This window comes from Chiloscyllium punctatum, chromosome 21, assembly GCF_047496795.1.
Source record: "Chiloscyllium punctatum isolate Juve2018m chromosome 21, sChiPun1.3, whole genome shotgun sequence".
Lineage (NCBI taxonomy): Eukaryota > Metazoa > Chordata > Chondrichthyes > Orectolobiformes > Hemiscylliidae > Chiloscyllium > Chiloscyllium punctatum.
In genome coordinates this window covers 12,239,637-12,263,712 of record NC_092759.1, presented here as the reverse complement: position 1 = coordinate 12,263,712, position 24,076 = coordinate 12,239,637, and the positions used below count along the sequence as shown (strand labels likewise).

General features: G+C 50.8%; 1 protein-coding gene across 6 annotated transcripts in view; it reads right to left on the bottom strand.

Moving 5' to 3' along the window:
* Window positions 1-24,076, bottom strand: part of LOC140492575 (neuroligin-1-like) — a 569,981-nt gene that overhangs the window by 50,183 nt on the left and 495,722 nt on the right. For 3 of the 6 annotated variants that reach the window (XM_072591554.1, XM_072591550.1, XM_072591552.1), the window contains one exon: window positions 20,820-21,032. In XM_072591554.1, the coding sequence (XP_072447655.1) occupies window positions 20,820-21,032 (213 nt within the window). The remainder of the gene's footprint in view (window positions 1-20,819; window positions 21,033-24,076) is intronic. The other 3 variants (XM_072591555.1, XM_072591551.1, XM_072591553.1) reach the window with 1 other exon arrangement.

Genomic DNA, 24,076 nt, shown 5'->3' with positions numbered 1-24,076 from the left:
TACTGACACATTCCCACTGGGGACCCTCTGTAAATACTGACACATTCCCACTGGGGACTCCTCGTAAATACTGACACATTCCCACTGGGGACCCCCCCTAAAAGCTAACACATTCCCACTGGGGACCCCCTGAAAATACGGACACATTCCCACTGGGGACCCCCTGTAAATACTGACACATTCCCACTGGGGACTCCTTGTAAATACTGACACATTCCCACTGGGGACCCCCTGTAAATACTGACACATTCCCACTGGGGACTCCTTGTAAATACTGACACATTCCCACTGGGGACCCCCTGTAAATACTGACACATTCTCACTGGGGACCCCCTGTATTTACTGACACATTCCCACTGGGGACCCCCTGTAAATACTGACACATTCTCACTGGGGACCCCCTGTAAATACTGACACATTCCCACTGGGGACACCTCGTAAATACTGACACATTTCGACTGGGAATTCCCTGTAAATACTGACAGATTCCCACTGGGGACCCCATTAAATACTGACACATTCTCACTGGGGACTCCCTGTTAAGAATGACACATTCCCACTGGGGACCCCCTGTAAATAATGACACATTCCCACTGTGGACCCTCCGTAAATACTGCCACATTCTCACTGGCCCACCCCCCCGGTAAATACTGATACATTCACACTGGGGACCCCCTTTAAATACAGACACATTCCCATTGGGGTCCCCCTGTAAATACTGACACAGTCCCACTGGGGACTCCATGTAAATACGGACACATTTGCACTGTGTGTCAGTAAATACTGTCACAGTCACGCCAGGGATCCTCTGTAACTACTGTCACACTCTCCCCAGGGTCCGTCTGTAAATATGTCACCCTCTCCCCTGGGACGCTCTGTAATTGCCGTGACAGTCTCCCCAGGGACACGCAATAAGTATTGACACACTCTCCCGGGGACCATCTGTAAATAATGACTCAATCTCCTGGAGACCCTCTGTAAATACTGTCACACTGTCCCCACGCACCCACAGTAAATACTGTCAGACTCTCCCCAGGGACTCTCTGTAAATGCAGTCAGACTCTCCCTGGGGACCCTCTGTAAATACTGTCACACTCTCGGCAGGGACACCAGTTAAATATTGTCACACACTTCCTGTGGACCCCCGGTAAATACAGTCTCTCTGGCCACAGGGACCCTCTGTAAATATTGTCACACTCTCACCCGGCGTCCCCCGGACAACTCGGTCACCCTCTCCCCAGGAACCCTCCGTAAATACTGCCACACTCTCCACAGGGATTGTCTGTAAATGCTGTCACACTCTCTCCTGGGACTATCTGTAAATACTGTCACACTCTCCCCAGGGACTATCTGTAAATACAGTCACACTCTCCCCAGAGACCCCAGGTAAATACTGTCACACATTTCCTGTGGACCCCTAGTAAATACAGTCTCTCTGGCCACAGGGACCCTCTGTAAATATTGTCACACTCTCACCCACGGACCCCGGAAAACTCTATCACCCTCTCCCCAGGAACCCTCCGTAAATACTGCCACACTCTCCACAGGGATTGTCTGTAAATGCTGTCACACTCTCCCCAGGGACTATCTGTAAATACTGTCACACTCTTCCCAGGGACCCTCTGTAAATACTGTCACACTCTCCCCAGGGACCCTCTGTAAATACTGTCACACTCTTCCTGGGACCCTCTGTAAATACTGTCACACACTCGACAGGGACCCTCTGTAAATAGTTATACTCTTCACTGAGAGCCTCCTGTAAATATTGTCACACTCTCACCCAGGGACCCCCTGAAAATTCTGTCACACTCTCCACAGGGACCCTCTGTGAATACTGTCACACTGTCCCCAGGAGACCCCCAGTAAATACTGACACATTCCCACTGGGAACCCCTTGTAAATTCTGAGACATTCCTACTGGGGACCCCTGTAAATTATGACACTGTCCCACTGGGTCCCCGTGTGAAAATTGACACATTCCCACTGGGAACACCTTGTAAATACTGACACATTCCCACTGGGGACTCCCTGTAAATACTGACACATTCCCACTGGGGATCCCCTGTAAATACTGTCACATTTCCCCTGGGGATCCCCTGTAAATACGGACACATTCCCACGGGGATCCCCTGTAAATACTGACACATTGCCACTGGGGACCCCTGTAAATTATGACACTGTCCCACTGGGTCCCCGTGTGAAAATTGACACATTCCCACTGGGAACACCTTGTAAATACTGACACATTCTCACTGGGGACCCACTGTAAATACTGACACATTCCCACTGGGGACCCCCTGTAAATACTGTCACATTCCCACTGGGAACCTACTGTAAATACTGACACATTCCCACTGGTTACCACCCTGTAAAAGCTGACACATTCCCACTGGGGATGCCCTGTAAATACGGACACATTCCCACTGGGGATCCCTTGTAAATAATGCCACATTCCCACTGTGGACCCCCTGTAAATACTGACACATTCTCACTGGGGACTCCCTGTAAGTACTGACACATTCCCACTGGGGTCCCCCTGTAAATACTCACACATTCCCACTGGGGTCCCCCTGGTAAATACTGACACATTCCCACTGGGGACCCACTGTAAATACTGACACATTCTCACTGGGGACTCCCTGTAAGTACTGACACATTCCTCCTAGGGACCTCCGGTATTTACTGACATATTCCCACTGGGGATCCCCTGTAAATACTGGCACATTTCCCCTGGGGACCCCCTGTAAATACTGACACATTCCCACTGGGGACCCCCTGTAAATACTGACACATTCCAACTGGCGACTCGTAAATACTGACACATTCCCACTGGGGACCCCCTGTAAACACTGAGACATTCCCACTGGGGACCCCTGTAAATACTGACACATTCCCACTGAGGATCCCCTGTAAAAACTGACACAGTCCCACTGGAGACCCCCTGTTATTCTGACACATTCCAACTGGCGACTCGTTGTAAATACTGACACATTCCTACTGGGGATCCCCTGTAAATACAGACACATTCCCACTGGGGACTCCCTGTAAATACTGACACATTCCCACTGGGGACTCCCTGTAAAAACCTGACACAGTCCCACTGTGGACCCCCTGTAAATACGGACACATTCCCACTGGGGACCCCCTGTAAATACTGACACATTCCCACTGGGGACTCCTCGTAAATACTGACACATTCCCACTGGGGACCCCCCCTAAAAGCTAACACATTCCCACTGGGGACCCCCTGAAAATACGGACACATTCCCACTGGGGACCCCCTGTAAATACTGACACATTCCCACTGGGGACTCCTTGTAAATACTGACACATTCCCACTGGGGACTCCTTGTAAATACTGACACATTCCCACTGGGGACCCCCTGTAAATACTGACACATTCTCACTGGGGACCCCCTGTATTTACTGACACATTCCCACTGGGGACCCCCTGTAAATACTGACACATTCTCACTGGGGACCCCCTGTAAATACTGACACATTCCCACTGTGGACCCTCCGTAAATACTGCCACATTCTCACTGGCCCACCCCCCCGGTAAATACTGATACATTCACACTGGGGACCCCCTTTAAATACAGACACATTCCCATTGGGGTCCCCCTGTAAATACTGACACAGTCCCACTGGGGACTCCATGTAAATACGGACACATTTGCACTGTGTGTCAGTAAATACTGTCACAGTCACGCCAGGGATCCTCTGTAACTACTGTCACACTCTCCCCAGGGTCCGTCTGTAAATATGTCACCCTCTCCCCTGGGACGCTCTGTAATTGCCGTGACAGTCTCCCCAGGGACACGCAATAAGTATTGACACACTCTCCCGGGGACCATCTGTAAATAATGACTCAATCTCCTGGAGACCCTCTGTAAATACTGTCACACTGTCCCCACGCACCCACAGTAAATACTGTCAGACTCTCCCCAGGGACTCTCTGTAAATGCAGTCAGACTCTCCCGGGGGACCCTCTGTAAATACTGTCACACTCTTGGCAGGGACACCAGTTAAATATTGTCACACACTTCCAGTGGACCCCCAGTAAATACAGTCTCTCTGGCCACAGGGACCCTCTGTAAATATTGTCACACTCTCACCCGGCGTCCCCCGGACAACTCGGTCACCCTCTCCCCAGGAACCCTCCGTAAATACTGCCACACTCTCCACAGGGATTGTCTGTAAATGCTGTCACGCTCTCTCCTGGGACTATCTGTAAATACTGTCACACTCTCCCCAGGGACTATCTGTAAATACAGTCACACTCTCCCCAGAGACCCCAGGTAAATACTGTCACACATTTCCTGTGGACCCCTAGTAAATACAGTCTCTCTGGCCACAGGGACCCTCTGTAAATATTGTCACACTCTCACCCACGGACCCCGGAAAACTCTATTACCGTCTCCCCAGGAACCCTCCGTAAATACTGCCACACTCTCCACAGGGATTGTCTGTAAATGCTGTCACACTCTCTCCTGGGACTATCTGTAAATACTGTCACACTCTTCCCAGGGACCCTCTGTAAATACTGTCACACTCTCCCCAGGGACCCTCTGTACATACTGTCACACTCTTCCTGGGACCCCCTGTAAATACTGTCACACACTTGACAGGGACCCTCTGTAAATAGTTATACTCTTCACTGAGAGCCTCCTGTAAATATTGTCACACTCTCACCCAGGGACCCCCTGAAAATTCTGTCACACTCTCCACAGGGACCCTCTGTGAATACTGTCACACTGTCCCCAGGAGACCCCCAGTAAATACTGACACATTCCCACTGGGAACCCCTTGTAAATTCTGAGACATTCCTACTGGGGACCCTTGTAAATTATGACACTGTCCCACTGGGTCCCCGTGTGAAAATTGACACATTCCCACTGGGAACACCTTGTAAATACTGACACATTCCCACTGGGGACTCCCTGTAAATACTGACACATTCCCACTGGGGATCCCCTGTAAATACTGTCACATTTCCCCTGGGGATCCCCTGTAAATACGGACACATTCCCACGGGGATCCCCTGTAAATACTGACACATTGCCACTGGGGATCCCTGTAAATTATGACACTGTCCCACTGGGTCCCCGTGTGAAAATTGACACATTCCCACTGGGAACACCTTGTAAATACTGACACATTCTCACTGGGGACCCACTGTAAATACTGACACATTCCCACTGGGGACCCCCTGTAAATACTGTCACATTCCCACTGGGAACCTACTGTAAATACTGACACATTCCCACTGGTTACCACCCTGTAAAAGCTGACACATTCCCACTGGGGATGCCCTGTAAATACGGACACATTCCCACTGGGGATCCCTTGTAAATAATGACACATTCCCACTGTGGACCCCCTGTAAATACTGACACATTCCCACTGGAGACCCCCTGGTAAATACTGACACATTTCCACTGGGGACCCACTGTAAATACTGACACATTCCCACTGGTGATCCCCTGTAAATACTGGCACATTTCCCCTGGGGACCCCCTGTAAATACTGACACATTCCCACTGGGGACCCCCTGTAAATACTGAGACATTCCCACTGGGGACCCCTGTAAATACTGACACATTCCCACTGAGGATCCCCTGTAAAAACTGACACAGTCCCACTGGAGACCCCCTGTTATTCTGACACATTCCAACTGGCGACTCGTTGTAAATACTGACACATTCCTACTGGGGATCCCCTGTAAATATGGACACATTCCCACTGGGGACTCCCTGTAAATACTGACACATTCCCACTGTGGACCCCCTGTAAATAGTGACACATTCCCACTGGGGTCCCCTTGTAAATACTGACACATTCCCACTGGGGACCCCCTGTAATTACTGACGCAGTCCCACAGGGGATCCCCTGTATGTACTGATGCATTTCCACTGGGGACCCCCTGTAAATACGGACACATTCCCACTCGGGACTCCCTGTAAAAACCTGACACAGTCCCACTGTGGACCCCCTGTAAATACGGACACATTCCCACTGGGGACTCCCTGTAAAAACCTGACACAGTCCCACTGTGGACCCCCTGAAAATACGGACACATTCCCACTGGGGACCCCCTGTAAATACTGACACATTCCCACTGGGGACTCCTCGTAAATACTGACACATTCCCACTGGGGACCCCTGTAAATACTGACACATTCCCACTGAGGATCCCCTGTAAAAACTGACACAGTCCCACTGGAGACCCCCTGTTATTCTGACACATTCCAACTGGCGACTCGTTGTAAATACTGACACATTCCTACTGGGGATCCCCTGTAAATACGGACACATTCCCACTGGGGACTCCCTGTAAATACTGACAAATTCCCACTGTGGACCCCCTGTAAATACTGACACATTCTCACTGGGGTCCCCTTGTAAATACTGACACATTCCCACTGGGGACCCCCTGTAATTACTGACGCAGTCCCACAGGGGATCCCCTGTATGTACTGATACATTTCCACTGGGGACCCCCTGTAAAAACTGACACAGTCCCAATGTGGACCCCCTGTAAATACTGACACATTCCCACTGGGGACCTCCTGTAAATACTGACACATTCCCACTGGGAACTCCTCGTAAATACTGACACATTCCCACTGGGGACCCCCCCCCCTAAAAGCTAACACATTTCCACTGGGGACCCCCTGTAAATACGGACACATTCCCACTGGGGACTCCCTGTAAAAACCTGACACAGTCCCACTGTGGACCCCCTGTAAATACGGACACATTCCCACTGGGGACTCCCTGTAAAAACCTGACACAGTCCCACTGTGGACCCCCTGTAAATACTGACACATTCCCACTGGGGACCCTCTGTAAATACTGACACATTCCCACTGGGGACTCCTCGTAAATACTGACACATTCCCACTGGGGACCCCCCCTAAAAGCTAACACATTCCCACTGGGGACCCCCTGAAAATACGGACACATTCCCACTGGGGACCCCCTGTAAATACTGACACATTCCCACTGGGGACTCCTTGTAAATACTGACACATTCCCACTGGGGACCCCCTGTAAATACTGACACATTCCCACTGGGGACTCCTTGTAAATACTGACACATTCCCACTGGGGACCCCCTGTAAATACTGACACATTCTCACTGGGGACCCCCTGTATTTACTGACACATTCCCACTGGGGACCCCCTGTAAATACTGACACATTCTCACTGGGGACCCCCTGTAAATACTGACACATTCCCACTGGGGACACCTCGTAAATACTGACACATTTCGACTGGGAATTCCCTGTAAATACTGACAGATTCCCACTGGGGACCCCATTAAATACTGACACATTCTCACTGGGGACTCCCTGTTAAGAATGACACATTCCCACTGGGGACCCCCTGTAAATAATGACACATTCCCACTGTGGACCCTCCGTAAATACTGACACATTCTCACTGGCCCACCCCCCCGGTAAATACTGATACATTCACACTGGGGACCCCCTTTAAATACAGACACATTCCCATTGGGGTCCCCCTGTAAATACTGACAGTCCCACTGGGGACTCCATGTAAATACGGACACATTTGCACTGTGTGTCAGTAAATACTGTCACAGTCACGCCAGGGATCCTCTGTAACTACTGTCACACTCTCCCCAGGGTCCGTCTGTAAATATGTCACCCTCTCCCCTGGGACGCTCTGTAATTGCCGTGACAGTTTCCCCAGGGACACGCAATAAGTATTGACACACTCTCCCGGGGACCATCTGTAAATAATGACTCAATCTCCTGGAGACCCTCTGTAAATACTGTCACACTGTCCCCACGCACCCACAGTAAATACTGTCAGACTCTCCCCAGGGACTCTCTGTAAATGCAGTCAGACTCTCCCTGGGGACCCTCTGTAAATACTGTCACACTCTCGGCAGGGACACCAGTTAAATATTGTCACACACTTCCTGTGGACCCCCGGTAAATACAGTCTCTCTGGCCACAGGGACCCTCTGTAAATATTGTCACACTCTCACCCGGCGTCCCCCGGACAACTCGGTCACCCTCTCCCCAGGAACCCTCCGTAAATACTGCCACACTCTCCACAGGGATTGTCTGTAAATGCTGTCACACTCTCTCCTGGGACTATCTGTAAATACTGTCACACTCTCCCCAGGGACTATCTGTAAATACAGTCACACTCTCCCCAGAGACCCCAGGTAAATACTGTCACACATTTCCTGTGGACCCCTAGTAAATACAGTCTCTCTGGCCACAGGGACCCTCTGTAAATATTGTCACACTCTCACCCACGGACCCCGGAAAACTCTATCACCCTCTCCCCAGGAACCCTCTGTAAATACTGCCACACTCTCCACAGGGATTGTCTGTAAATGCTGTCACACTCTCCCCAGGGACTATCTGTAAATACTGTCACACTCTTCCCAGGGACCCTCTGTAAATACTGTCACACTCTCCCCAGGGACCCTCTGTAAATACTGTCACACTCTTCCTGGGACCCTCTGTAAATACTGTCACACACTCGACAGGGACCCTCTGTAAATAGTTATACTCTTCACTGAGAGCCTCCTGTAAATATTGTCACACTCTCACCCAGGGACCCCCTGAAAATTCTGTCACACTCTCCACAGGGACCCTCTGTGAATACTGTCACACTGTCCCCAGGAGACCCCCAGTAAATACTGACACATTCCCACTGGGAACCCCTTGTAAATTCTGAGACATTCCTACTGGGGACCCCTGTAAATTATGACACTGTCCCACTGGGTCCCCGTGTGAAAATTGACACATTCCCACTGGGAACACCTTGTAAATACTGACACATTCCCACTGGGGACTCCCTGTAAATACTGACACATTCCCACTGGGGATCCCCTGTAAATACTGTCACATTTCCCCTGGGGATCCCCTGTAAATACGGACACATTCCCACGGGGATCCCCTGTAAATACTGACACATTGCCACTGGGGACCCCTGTAAATTATGACACTGTCCCACTGGGTCCCCGTGTGAAAATTGACACATTCCCACTGGGAACACCTTGTAAATACTGACACATTCCCACTGGGGACTCCCTGTAAATACTGACACATTCCCACTGGGGATCCCCTGTAAATACTGTCACATTTCCCCTGGGGATCCCCTGTAAATACGGACACATTCCCACGGGGATCCCCTGTAAATACTGACACATTGCCACTGGGGACCCCTGTAAATTATGACACTGTCCCACTGGGTCCCCGTGTGAAAATTGACACATTCCCACTGGGAACACCTTGTAAATACTGACACATTCTCACTGGGGACCCACTGTAAATACTGACACATTCCCACTGGGGACCCCCTGTAAATACTGTCACATTCCCACTGGGAACCTACTGTAAATACTGACACATTCCCACTGGTTACCACCCTGTAAAAGCTGACACATTCCCACTGGGGATGCCCTGTAAATACGGACACATTCCCACTGGGGATCCCTTGTAAATAATGACACATTCCCACTGTGGACCCCCTGTAAATACTGACACATTCTCACTGGGGACTCCCTGTAAGTACTGACACATTCCCACTGGGGTCCCCCTGTAAATACTCACACATTCCCACTGGGGTCCCCCTGGTAAATACTGACACATTCCCACTGGGGACCCACTGTAAATACTGACACATTCTCACTGGGGACTCCCTGTAAGTACTGACACATTCCTCCTAGGGACCTCCGGTATTTACTGACACATTCCCACTGGGGATCCCCTGTAAATACTGGCACATTTCCCCTGGGGACCCCCTGTAAATACTGACACATTCCCACTGGGGACCCCCTGTAAATACTGACACATTCCAACTGGCGACTCGTAAATACTGACACATTCCCACTGGGGACCCCCTGTAAATACTGAGACATTCCCACTGGGGACCCCTGTAAATACTGACACATTCCCACTGAGGATCCCCTGTAAAAACTGACACAGTCCCACTGGAGACCCCCTGTTATTCTGACACATTCCAACTGGCGACTCGTTGTAAATACTGACACATTCCTACTGGGGATCCCCTGTAAAAACCTGACACAGTCCCACTGTGGACCCCCTGTAAATACTGACACATTCTCACTGGGGTCCCCTTGTAAATACTGACACATTCCCACTGGGGACCCCCTGTAATTACTGACGCAGTCCCACAGGGGATCCCCTGTATGTACTGATACATTTCCACTGGGGACCCCCTGTAAAAACTGACACAGTCCCACTGTGGACCCCCTGTAAATACTGACACATTCCCACTGGGGACCTCCTGTAAATACTGACACATTCCCACTGGGAACTCCTCGTAAATACTGACACATTCCCACTGGGGACCCCCCCCCTAAAAGCTAACACATTTCCACTGGGGACCCCCTGTAAATACGGACACATTCCCACTGGAGACTCCCTGTAAAAACCTGACACAGTCCCACTGTGGACCCCCTGTAAATACTGACACATTCCCACTGGGGACCCTCTGTAAATACTGACACATTCCCACTGGGGACTCCTCGTAAATACTGACACATTCCCACTGGGGACCCCCCCTAAAAGCTAACACATTCCCACTGGGGACCCCCTGAAAATACGGACACATTCCCACTGGGGACCCCCTGTAAATACTGACACATTCCCACTGGGGACTCCTTGTAAATACTGACACATTCCCACTGGGGACCCCCTGTAAATACTGACACATTCCCACTGGGGACTCCTTGTAAATACTGACACATTCCCACTGGGGACTCCCTGTAAATACTGACACATTCCCACTGGGGACTCCCTGTAAAAACCTGACACAGTCCCACTGTGGACCCCCTGTAAATACGGACACATTCCCACTGGGGACCCCCTGTAAATACTGACACATTCCCACTGGGGACTCCTTGTAAATACTGACACATTCCCACTGGGGACTCCTTGTAAATACTGACACATTCCCACTGGGGACCCCCTGTAAATACTGACACATTCTCACTGGGGACCCCCTGTATTTACTGACACATTCCCACTGGGGACCCCCTGTAAATACTGATACATTCTCACTGGGGACCCCCTGTATATACTGACACATTCCCACTGGGGACACCTCGTAAATACTGACACATTTCGACTGGGAATTCCCTGTAAATACTGACAGATTCCCACTGGGGACCCCATTAAATACTGACACATTTCGACTGGGAATTCCCTGTAAATACTGACAGATTCCCACTGGGGACCCCATTAAATACTGACACATTCTCACTGGGGACTCCCTGTTAAGAATGACACATTCCCACTGGGGACCCCCTGTAAATAATGACACATTCCCACTGTGGACCCTCCGTAAATACTGACACATTCTCACTGGCCCACCCCCCTGGTAAATACTGATACATTCACACTGGGGACCCCCTTTAAATACAGACACATTCCCATTGGGGTCCCCCTGTAAATACTGACACAGTCCCACTGGGGACTCCATGTAAATACGGACACATTTGTACTGTGTGTCAGTAAATACTGTCACAGTCACGCCAGGGATCCTCTGTAACTACTGTCACACTCTCCCCAGGGACCGTCTGTAAATATGTCACCCTCTCCCCTGGGACGCTCTGTAATTGCCGTGACAGTCTCCCCAGGGACACGCAATAAGTATTGACACACTCTCCCGGGGACCATCTGTAAATAATGACTCAATCTCCTGGAGACCCTCTGTAAATACTGTCACACTGTCCCCACGCACCCACAGTAAATACTGTCAGACTCTCCCCAGGGACTCTCTGTAAATGCAGTCAGACTCTCCCTGGGGACCCTCTGTAAATACTGTCACACTCTCGGCAGGGACACCAGTTAAATATTGTCACACACTTCCTGTGGACCCCCGGTAAATACAGTCTCTCTGGCCACAGGGACCCTCTGTAAATATTGTCACACTCTCACCCGGCGTCCCCCGGACAACTCTGTCACCCTCTCCCCAGGAACCCTCCGTAAATACTGCCACACTCTCCACAGGGATTGTCTGTAAATGCTGTCACACTCTCTCCTGGGACTATCTGTAAATACTGTCACACTCTCCCCAGGGACTATCTGTAAATACAGTCACACGCTCCCCAGAGACCCCAGGTAAATACTGTCACACATTTCCTGTGGACCCCTAGTAAATACAGTCTCTCTGGCCACAGGGACCCTCTGTAAATATTGTCACACTCTCACTCACGGACCCCGGAAAACTCTATCACCCTCTCCCCAGTAACCCTCCGTAAATACTGCCACACTCTCCACAGGGATTGTCTGTAAATGCTGTCACACTCTCTCCTGGGACTATCTGTAAATACTGTCACACTCTCCCCAGGGACCCTCTGTAAATACTGTCACACTCTTCCTGGGACCCTCTGTAAATACTGCCACACTCTCCACAGGGATTGTCTGTGAATACTGTCACACTGTCCCCAGGAGACCCCCAGTAAATACTGATACATTCCCACTGGGAACCCCTTGTAAATACTGACACATTCCCACTGGGGATCCCCCGTAAATACTGTCACATTCCCACTGGGGACTCGTTGTAAATACTGACACATTCCCACTGGGGACCCCCTGTAAAAACTGACACAGTCACACTGGGGACACCCTGTATTTACTGATACATTCCCACTGGGGACCCCCCCCCCGTAAAAGCTGACACATTCCCACTGGGGATCCCCTGTAAATACTGACACATTCTCACTGTGGACTCCCTGTAAATGCTGACACATTCCCACTGTGGACCCTCTGTAAATACTGACATATTCTCACTGCCCCCCCCCACCCCGGTAAATACTGACACATTCCCACTGGGGACCCCCTGTAAATACTGACACATTCCCATTAGGGACCTCCTGTAAATACTGACACATTCCCACTGGAGGACCCCTGGTAAATACTGACGCATTCCCACTGGGGATCCCCTGTAAAAACTGACACAGTCCCACTGGGGACACCCTGTATTTACTGACACATTCCCACTGGGGAACCCCCCCGTAAAAGCTAACACATTCCCACTGGAGACCCCCTGGTAAATACTGACAACAGTCCCATTGGGCCCCCATGTAAAAACTGACACAGTCCCACTGTGGACCCTCTGTAAATACTGACACACTCTTGGCAGGGACACCAGTTAAATACTGTCACACACTTCCTGTGGACCCCCGGTAAATACTGTCTCTCTGGCCACAGGGACCCTCTGTAAATATTGTCACACTCTCACCCGGCGTCCCCCGGACAACTCGGTCACCCTCTCCCCAGGAACCCTTCGTAAATACTGCCACACTCTCCACAGGGATTGTCTGTAAATGCTGTCACACTCTCTCCTGGGACTATCTGTAAATACTGTCACAATCTCCCCAGGGACTATCTGTAAATACAGTCACACTCTCCCCAGAGACCCCAGGTAAATACTGTCACACACTTCCTGTGGACCCCCGGTAAATACAGTCTCTCTGGCCACAGGGATCCTCTGTAAATATTGTCACACTCTCACCCACGGACCCTCTGTAAATACTGTCGCACTCTCCACAGGGACCCTCTGTAAATACTGTCACACTCTCCCCAGGGACCCTCTGTAAATACTGTCGCACTCTCCCCAGGGACCCTCTGTAAATACTGTCACACTCTTCCCGGGACCCTCTGTAAATACTGTCACACACTCAACAGGGACCCTCTGTAAATAGTTATACTCTTCACTGAGAGCCTCCTATAAATACTGTCCCACTCTCACCCGGGGACCCCCTGAAAATTCTGTCACATTCTCCACAGGGACCCTCTGTGAATACTGTCACACTGTCCCCAGGAGACCCCCAGTAAATACTGACACATTCCCACTGGGAACCCCTTGTAAATACTGACACATTCCCACTGGTGTCCCCCTGTAAATACGGACACATTCCCACGGGGATCTCCTGTAAATACTGACACATTGCCACTGGGGACCCCTGTAAATTATGACACTGTCCCACTGGGTCCCCGTGTAAAAATTGACACAGTCCCACTGGGTACCCTCTGTAAATACTGACACATTCCCACTGGGGACCCCCTGTATTTACTGACACATTCCCACTGGAGACCCCCTGGTAAATACTGACACATTCCCACTGGAGACCCCCTTGTAAATACTGACACCGTCCCACTGTGGGACATTCCCACTGGGGTCCCCCTGTAAATACTGACACATTCCCACTGGGGACTCCATGTAAATACGGACACATTTGCAGTGTGTGTCAGTAAGTACTGTCACAGTCACCCCAGGAATCCTCTGTAAATACAGTCACACTCTCCCCAGGGGCCCTCTGTAACTACTGTCACACTCTCCCCGGGGACACTCTGTAAATACTGTTACACTGTCCCCAGGCACCCTCTGTAAAAACTGTCACACTCTCCCCAGGGACAAGCTGTAAATACTGTTACACTCTCCCCAGGGACCCTCAGTAAATACTGTCACACTCTCCCCAGGGGCCCTCTGTTAATACTGTCACACTCTCCCCAGGGACCATCTGTAAATATATCACCCTCTCCCCTGGGACGCTCTGTAAATTCTGTCTCACTCTCCCCAGGGACCGTCTGTAAATACTGTCACACTCGCCCCAGGAGCCGCCAGTAAATACTGTCACACTCTCCCCAGGAACCGTCTGTAAATATGTCACCCTCTCCCCTGGGACGCTCTGTAATTGCCGTGACAGTCTCTCCAGGGACACGCAATAAGTATTGACACACTCTCCCAGGGACCATCTGTAAATAATGACTCACTCTCCCGGGGACCTTCTGTAAATACTGTCACACTGTCCCCACGCACCCTCAGTAACTACTGTCAGACTCTCCCCAGGGACTATCTGTAAATACAGTCACACACCCGCCAGGGACCCTCTGTAAATAGTTATACTCTTGACTGAGAGCCTCCTGTAAATACTGTCACACTCTCACCCAGGGACCCACTAAAAATTCTGTCACACTCTCCCCAGGGACCCTCTGTAAATAATGTCACACTCTCCCCAGGGACCCTCTGTAAATAATGTCACACTATCCGCAGGGACCCTCTGTAAATACTGTCACACACTCGACAGGGACCCTCTGTAAATACTGTCACACTCTTCCCAGGGACCCTCTGTAAATACTGTCACACTCTCCCCAGGGACCCTCTGTTAATAATGTCACACTCTCCCCCAGGGACCCACTAAAAATTCTGCCACACTCTCCACAGGGACCCTCTGTAAATACTGTCACACTGTCCCCAGGCACCATCTGTAAATATTGTCACACTCTCCCCAGGGACCCTCTGTTAATAATGTCACACTCTCCCCAGGGACCCTCTGTAAATAATGTCACACTATCCGCAGGGACCCTCTGTAAATACTGTCACACACTCGACAGGGACCCTCTGTAAATAGTTATACTCTTCATTGAGACCCTCCTGAAAATTCTGTCACACTCTCCCCAGGGACCCTCTGTACATGTCACAGACTCCCTAGGTACCCTACGTAAATACTGTCACACTCTCCCTGGGGACCCTCTGTAAATACTGTCACACTCTCTCCAGGGACCCCCTGTAAATACTGTACCCCCACCAGGTGAATCCTTGCACCTGCAATGTCCTCCTGTAAATACTGACACCAATACCCATCCCCCCCAACAACCCCTGCAAACACTGACACACACTCCCAGGGCCCCTTCCCCCTGATGCTTTCTCCACTGACAACTTCCTGCGTACCTTACACACTCAGCCCACTGTGATCCACTGCTAATCCCATGATGCAGTGCCCTCCTGGGGGCCCCCCTGTAAGTATTGGCATCTATTCCCAGGGTACCCTTGCAAGGCTGGGCCTGCTGGGGCGACAACCGGGATTGGGTGAGGAGTGTGTGACATTTGCTTTCCAATTGGCCGCTGTCTGTGTAGAATTTCCCGCTTCGGGGGCTGTGGAGTCGGGGGAGCGGCGATGGTATTTGGACGGCTTGTCTTAAAACGTCCATGTTGTCACCGAACCTGTGGGGCATCATTTGGCAAAACGCCAACAAAACTGAGGAGTGGGCAATGCAGTGATTGGGACCAGTCGGAGCTTGTTCCTGATTGGCCCGAGGTCCACCCGGTCCCAATCGCGACAGGCACATCCTTGGCCACCTCATCTCATGTTCCTCAAAATGGAGGTCACCACTGCTCCCAATCCAATCAGCACTTTCTTTCAGAAGTTACTGGGTTCTCCCCTGGGTTGTTCAGGTTGGTGTTCCATGTGCTTTTGCAAAAATGTCCAGTTTTGGAATCAACATGTAGGCCTTTACAAAATTCTCACAGGATTAGGATGGCTAAACACAGGAACGATTAGATTAGATTACTTACAGTGTGGAAACAGGCCCTTCGGCCCAACAAGTCCACACCGACCCGCCGAAGCCTATACTACCCAGACCCATACTCCTCCATTTACCCCTTCACCTAACACTACGGACAATTTAGCATGGTCAATTCACCGTGTGGGCGGCACGGTGGCACAGTGGTTAGCACTGCTGCCTCACAGCGCCAGAGACCCGGGTTCAATTCCCACCTCAGGCGACTCTCTGTGTGGAGTTTGCACATTCTCCCCGTGTCTGTGTGGGTTTCCTTCGGGTGCTCCGGTTTCCTCCCACACTCCAAAGATGTGCAGGTTAGGTGAATTGGCCATGCTAAATTGCCCGTAGTGTTAGGTAAGGGGTAGATGTAGGGGTATGGGTGGGTTGCGCTTCGGCGGGGCAGTGTGGACTTGTTGGGCCGAAGGGCCTGTTTCCACACTGTAAGTAATCTAATCTAATCTAATCTAACCTGCAGGGGATTGCACAAAAACAAATCCCCAGGGAGAGTGTGACAGTATTTACAGAGGGCCCTTGCGGAGAGTGTGACAGTATTTACAGAGGGTCCCCAGGGAGAGTGTGACAGGATTTACAGAGGGTCCCCAGGGAGAGTGTGACAGGATTTACAGAGGGCCCTTGCGGAGAGTGTGACAGTATTTACAGAGGGTCCCCAGGGAGAGTGTGACAGGATTTACAGAGGGTCCCCAGGGAGAGTGTGACAGGATTTACAGAGGGCCCTTGCGGAGAGTGTGACAGGATTTACAGAGGGTCCCCAGGGAGAGTGTGACAGATGTGCCGATGTGGAGGTGCCAGTGTTGGACTGGGATGGAGAAAGTCAAGCATCTCACAACTCCAGGATATAGTCCAACAGGTTTAAGTCAACCCCCTGAGCTGAGGAACACCACGCGGGGACTGCAGTTTACTGGACTGAATGCTTACAAGGGTGTATGAAGAGAGATTGGATCGGTGTGGATTACATTCACTGGAGTTGAGGAGAATCAGGGAGACCGCAGAGAAACCTACAAAATTCTCAGACTGGATCAATGGAGAAAGATTACTCTTGATAACCGGGGAGCACAGAGCTGGGGGGATCATAGTCTCAGGGTGAGGCGTGGATCACTTAGAGTTACAAAGAGAGTCATAGCGTAGAACAACACAGAAGGGGCACTTCATCCTAGGTCAAAATGTTAGGCTAACCTCACCAAGACTGGGACTGAGACGGGGTCAGCACCCAGCCTGTGGAATTCTCTACCACAGGAAGTGACTGAGGGTGAAACAATAGGGGGGAACCTGATTGAGGTTTACAAAATCATGAAGGGTAGAGACAGGGTGGATAGAGACAAGCTTTTTCCCAGGGTGAGGGATTCAATAACGAGAGGTCACGCTTTCAAGGCGAGAGGTGAAAAGTTTAAGGGGGATACACGTGGCAAGTACTTCACACAGAGGGTGGTGGGTGTCTGGAACACGTTGCCAGCAGAGGTGGTAGAGGCAGGCACAGTAGGTTCATTTAAGATGTGTCTGGACAGATGCATGAGGAGGTGGGGAGCAGAGGGATACAGATGGTTAGGAATTGGGCGATAGGTTTAGACAGTGGATTTGGATCGGCTCAGGCTTGGAGGGCCGAAGGGCCTGTTCCTGGGCTGTGAATTTTCTTTGGTCTTTATTTTGAACACTTGGTCGATATGGCGTAAGGGAACAAAGGGTATGGAAGGGAGGGGAGTCGGAACAGGGCAGTGAGGTGAATCATTAACCATGCTCATTTGAACGACAAAGCTGACTGGAGGGGGACCGATTCACCTCCCCCTGGTTCCTAAGCTTCTTGGTTTATCTAACCTCTACTCTGTCCTTCGCAACACACAGAAAGCATTGCCTGGCACGTGGTCCAGCCCTCTGTTGCACAGATCTGAGATAGGAAGAATAGTCAGGCAGTACTTTGGCAGAGGGATTTTACTTTATTTCTTGTTTTATTCAATTTAATCGCTGTGATTTGCTGCTGACTATATTTTTCCAGGGGGACGGGGTGACAGACACCAGCATGTTAGCCCAAAGCAGCTGGTCTCTAATTTTGCCTGTTTTTTTTTTGTTTTGGTTTTATGGGCTTTTAATTTCACAGGCTGCCCAAACCGTCTCTTACATGGATTACCAAAAGTGCAAGAACGTTTTGGTGTGTAGGGTTGGGGGGGGGTTGGGGAGGGGCGGGGGGGTTGTCTTTCTTTCTTTTGTTTAATCGTTTCTTTTGTTCCCACCTCCCCCCTCCACCACCCGCACTCTTCTCCCCCACCCCCCGCCCGCATTGCTCAAGACGCACAAAAAAAAATCTTCCGTTTCTCGCAAAGCCAAAGGGAGAAACGGCCTGGAACGAGCAGCCAACTCATCGTCTGACAGCTCGTGGTGCGGTTGTTCTTTTGTTTTTGTGAATTAAGAAAATCATCTGATGGAATTAAGGTTAAAAAAAATTCATTTGTTCCCTCAGGAATATCTTGCGTGGTCCAATATGTGTATGTCTTGTCGTCTTAAAGGGTCACTCAACCTTAGTTATAATAGCGGCTGAGGTTAAAGGTCACTCGTTGCTAAGGCCTGCTCACCTCCCCACCCACCCCCTCCCCCAACCCCAGATGTGGATCTGCACAGTTTTGCAGGAATCTAGGCCTATCTCTTTGGTGAGGGTCTGTTTATTTAGCTGCACTGGACAGCGCCATCTCCCCTACCCTACTACCCCCCCTCCATCACCAAACCATGCCATGAAACACCATTAACTGTTCCACTATTCACCTGAGGAGTGGAGTGAGTGGGTTGTCTGGTTTGGCCAGGTTTCCTGTGAGGCCTGTACCAAGCCCAGTCAGTGCTCTCCTCCACCTCCAGACCCCCACCTGGATTGGGTGGATTGGCATCTCTCCTGGTTTGGGCACCAACGGTATTTTGCCTCCATGGTGGCCACCATTGTGCCACCCTAGTGCACGGTTACTTTCCTTTTGAGGGTAGCAGCTCCTGAGGAGAGCATTCAAAGAATGTGGTGGAAGGGACTGATAATATCAGACAGTCAAAGGGGGAAATGGAGGCGGGAGCATATGTGATGGTGAAACCATCCTGACTGCTGTCGCTACAGTGATGACACCGCAACAAGGGTGATCCCTGTTGCTAAGGGAAAAGCATCACAGCAGGATAACCCTGTTGCTAGGGCAGTGGCACCACAACAGGGAAAAGCCTAGTTGCTAGGCTGGTGACACATCAAAATTGGACAACTCATGTTGCTGGGCCAATGACATCACAACAGAACAACCCCTGTTGCTATGGTGATGACATCATAATTGGACAACTCCTGTTGCTGGGCCAATGACATCACAACAGAACAACCCCTGTTGCTATGGTGATGACATCATAATTGGACAACTCCTGTTGCTGGGCCAATGACATCACAACAGAACAACCCCTGTTGCTGTGGTGATGACATCGCAGTTGGACAACTCCTGTTGCAAGACCAATGCCATCACAACAGGCCAGCCCCTGTTGCTATGGTGATGATATCACAATTGGACAACTCCTGTTGCTGGGCTGATGACATCACAACAAGCCAGTCCTGTTGCTATGGTGATGATATCACAATTGGTTAACAACTCCTGTTGCAAGACTGGTGACATAGGAACAGAAGAATGTCTGTTGCTAGGGCAACATCACAATTCCTCTGCCCCACACGATGGTGCCTTCACTCTTTGCAGTTGCTTTTGAGGAACAAAGGCACCCAACTTCCAGTGAACTTTCCATTGCATCATCTAATGCCGGGAAATAGTTACTGAAGCTTACAGTGAGGGAGTGCCACTATACCAGGTCCTCACAGAAAGATCACGGAGCCCACTCAATTGGGAAGTTTGGAATTTTGGAATTAAACCCAATCACTCAGAATCAAATGTCCCAATCTATCAACGGCAGCTCTGCACAGGCAGGAGAAAGTCATTTCTAGGAGTGAAAGAGAAGCCATGACAATGCCCAGGGCCACAGGATGTCCTGACACAGGCCTTGACCAGAAAGGCCTGACTGAAGTGACCAGACCAATATCCCGCTGATGGACCTGGGAAGGACAAGCAGGTGCCCTGTTGTCGAGGGGAAATCTTTCCAAAACAGATCCCTAATACGCCAAGTCAGTCAGACCAAACAGCATGTTCGTTTAAACATTGCAGACACGGGGAACAAACAAGAACAGGCTCCATGCCCATGTGGGTCGGGATAGCGATGGGGAGGGACTAGGGGAAGGGGTCAGGCAAGTGAAGGAATCAGGCAAGTGAAGGAATGTACTGGGGAGACCAATAGGGAGCTGACCCGCACAGCGAGTGACCTTTGACCTCACCCTCCATTTTGTCTTTTTTTTTAACCAGGGTTCAGTTTCTTTTCCCCCTTTGGAAGTTACAACAGCAGCATGCAGACACCAAAATTGTCAAATGGTTTGTGCCGGCTGAATACCTTTTGTTGAATTGCTCCAACGGTTACCTTCAGAATGGTGAGAGAGGATCAGGAGATTAACGCAGGAGGCCCCGGCACCCGATCCAAACACAGTGATTCTCATGGGGTCACCACCAAAAAAGCCAATGTTCTCACTGAGCCACCGTAGCGCCTGAATCTGATCCAGGAGGCCGTAATTACCCTTGGCGGCCATGTCTCCAGTGCTCAGGAACCCTGAAAGAAATCAAGAAAGCAAAGATGGGTGAACGTGCAGTTCCCATAGTGTAGTGGCTATCATGTTCACCTCACATGCGAAAGGTCACCTGCCCGATCCTGTGTGGGAACATTGGGTCTAAAGTGGCGGCACGGTGACTCAGTGGTTAGCACTGCTGCCTCACAGCACCAGGGGCCCAGGTTTGATTCTGGCCTTGGGCAACTGTCTGTGTGGAGTTTGCACATTCTCCCCGTGTCTGCGTGGGTTTCCTCCGGGTGCTCCGGTTTCCACCCACAGTCCAAAGATGTGCAGATAAGGGTGATTTGGCCATGCTAAATTGTTCCATAGTGTTCAGGGATGTACATGTTAGGGTGGATTGGCCATGCTAAATTACCCCATAGTGTTCAGGGATGTGCAGGTTAGGGTGGATTGGCCATGCTAAATTGCCCATAATGCCCAGGGATGTGCAGGTTAGGGTGGATAGGCCATGCTAAATTACCCCATGGTGTTCAGGGATGTGTAGGTTAGGGTGGATTGGCCGTGCTAAATTACCCCATAGTGTTCAGGGATGTGTAGGTTAGGGTGGATTGGCCATGCTAAATTGCCCCATGGTGTTCAGGGATGTGTAGGTTAGGGTGGATTGGCCATGCTAAATTGCCCCATAGTGATCAGGGATGTGCAGGTTAGGGTGGATTGGCCGTGCTAAATTACCCCATAGTGTTCAGGGATGGTAGGTTAGGGTGGATTGGCCGTGCTAAATTACCCCATAGTGTTCAGGGATGTGTAGGTTAGGGTGGATTGGCCATGCTAAATTGCCCCATAGTGTTCAGGGATGTGTAGGTTAGGGTGGATTGGCCGTGCTAAATTACCCCATAGTGTTCAGGGATGTGTAGGTTAGGGTGGATTGGCCATGCTAAATTGCCCCATAGTGTTCAGGGATGTGTAGGTTAGGGTGGATTGGGCATGCTAAATTGCCCAAAGTGTTAGGTGCATGAGTCAGTGGGAAATGGGTGGGTTATTCTGCGGAAGATCAGTGTGGACCTATTGGGCCGAAGAGCCTGTTTCCACACTGTAGGGAATCCAGTCTAAATAATAACGGTGAAACACGACATGGCAGAAGAGCTGAATAAAGACGTTACATTGATCTTCGCAGTAAAAGACACAAACAGCATTCCAAAATTACGAAATATTTCACAGGCTTAAGCAGAGGAAATAAATACAATAATTATATCTCAGGATCAGTACTGAGGGAGCACCGCACAGTCGGAGGGTCAACGCTGCAGGAATACTGCACTGTCAGAGGGTCACTGCCAAGGGAGTGCTGCACTGTCAGAGGGTCAGTGCTGAGGGAACAGGCACTGTCAGAGGGTCACTGCCGAGGGGGTACTGTCAAAGGGTCAGTACTGAGGGAATACTGCACTGTCAGAGGGTCAGTACTGAGGGAGTGCTGCACTGTCAGAGGGTCAGTGCTGAGGGAACAGGCACTGTCAGAGGGTCACTGCCAAGGGAGTACTGTCAAAGGGTCAGTACTGAGGGAATACTGCACTGTCAGAGGGTCAGTGCTGAGGGAGTGCCGCACTGTCAGAGGGTCAGTACTGAGGGAGTGCTGCACTGTCAGAGGGTCAGTGCTGAGTGAGTGCCGCACTGTCAGAGGGTCAGTGCTGAGGGAGTGCCGCACTGTCAGAGGGTCAGTGCTGAGTGAGTGCCGCACTGTCGGAGCGTCAGTGCTGAGGGAGTGCCGCACTGTCAGAGGATCAGTGCTGAGGGAGTACTGCACTGTCAGAGGGTCAGTGCTGAGGGAGTGCCGCACTGTCAGAGGGTCAGTACTGAGGGAGTGCCGCACTGTCAGAGGGTCAGTGCTGAGGGAGTACTGCACTGTCAGAGGGTCAGTGCTGAGGGAATGCCACACTGTCAGAGGGTCAGTGCTGAGAGAGTGCCGCACTGTCAGAGGGTCAGTGCTGAGGGAATGCCGCACTGTCAGAGGGTCAGTGCTGAGGGAATGCCGCACTGTCAGAGGGTCAGTGCTGAGGGAGTGCCGCACTGTTAGAGGGTCAGTGCTGAGGGAGTGCTGCACTGTCGGAGGGTCAGTGGTGAGGGAGTGGGCCCTGTCGGAGGGTCAGTGGTGAGGGAGTACTGCACTGTCAGAGGGTCAGTGCTGAGGGAGTGCCGCACTGTCAGAGGGTCAGTGCTGAGGGAGTGCTGTCAGAGGGTCAGTCCTGAGGGAGTGTCGCACTGTCAGAGGGTCAGTGCTGAGGGAGTGCTGTCAGAGGGTCAGTCCTGAGGCAATACTGCACTGTCTGAGGGTCGGTCTTGTGTTCTGCACTCAGGGATGATGAGCAACTCAGCTATCAAGGCAGTGGGGACCTAATCCAATCTGGTAACACTGGAGAAATCGTATAACTATTTTCCTGCATCCCTTGAAATCCCACAGAGGAACAGCTCTGTTGGGGAAGTGTATTCAGCTTTGTAAAGCTGTCCCTCGTTCTGTATGATCCCAGCTGCTCCTTGACCTTCTCTTCCACCTTCCCTAATTTCTCTCCAAGGACCTGCTCAAGGGAAGGCCATCAAACTGACTTTCTGCTGCTTGGGTGTCAAGGTCAGTTTGATGGCCTTCCCTTGAGTGGCCCATATGACCATCTCACTGTGTTCGGGGGTTTTCTGTGAATGTAGGTCGTTGCTGTATTCCAGACGACCAGCAGGAGGTGACTGGCTCCTCTTCAAAACCTATGATTCCAAACGTCAAATCTGAAAATCACAGAATCCCTACAGTGTGGAAACAGACCCTTCGACCCAAACCAACCCTCTGAAGAGTAACCCATCTGGACCCATTCCCCCACCCCATTATCCTGTGTTTACCCCTGACTTATGCACCTGATCTACACATCCCTGAACACAATGGACAATTTAGCACAGCCAATCCACCCACCCTACAAACACACATACACACACACACAGAGGGACACACACAAACACACACACGTACACATACACACACCACTGCAACAAAACGATCGCTGCAAATCTCAGCAGCATTAGTATGAGCAAGCATGCAGTGCAGGATCAA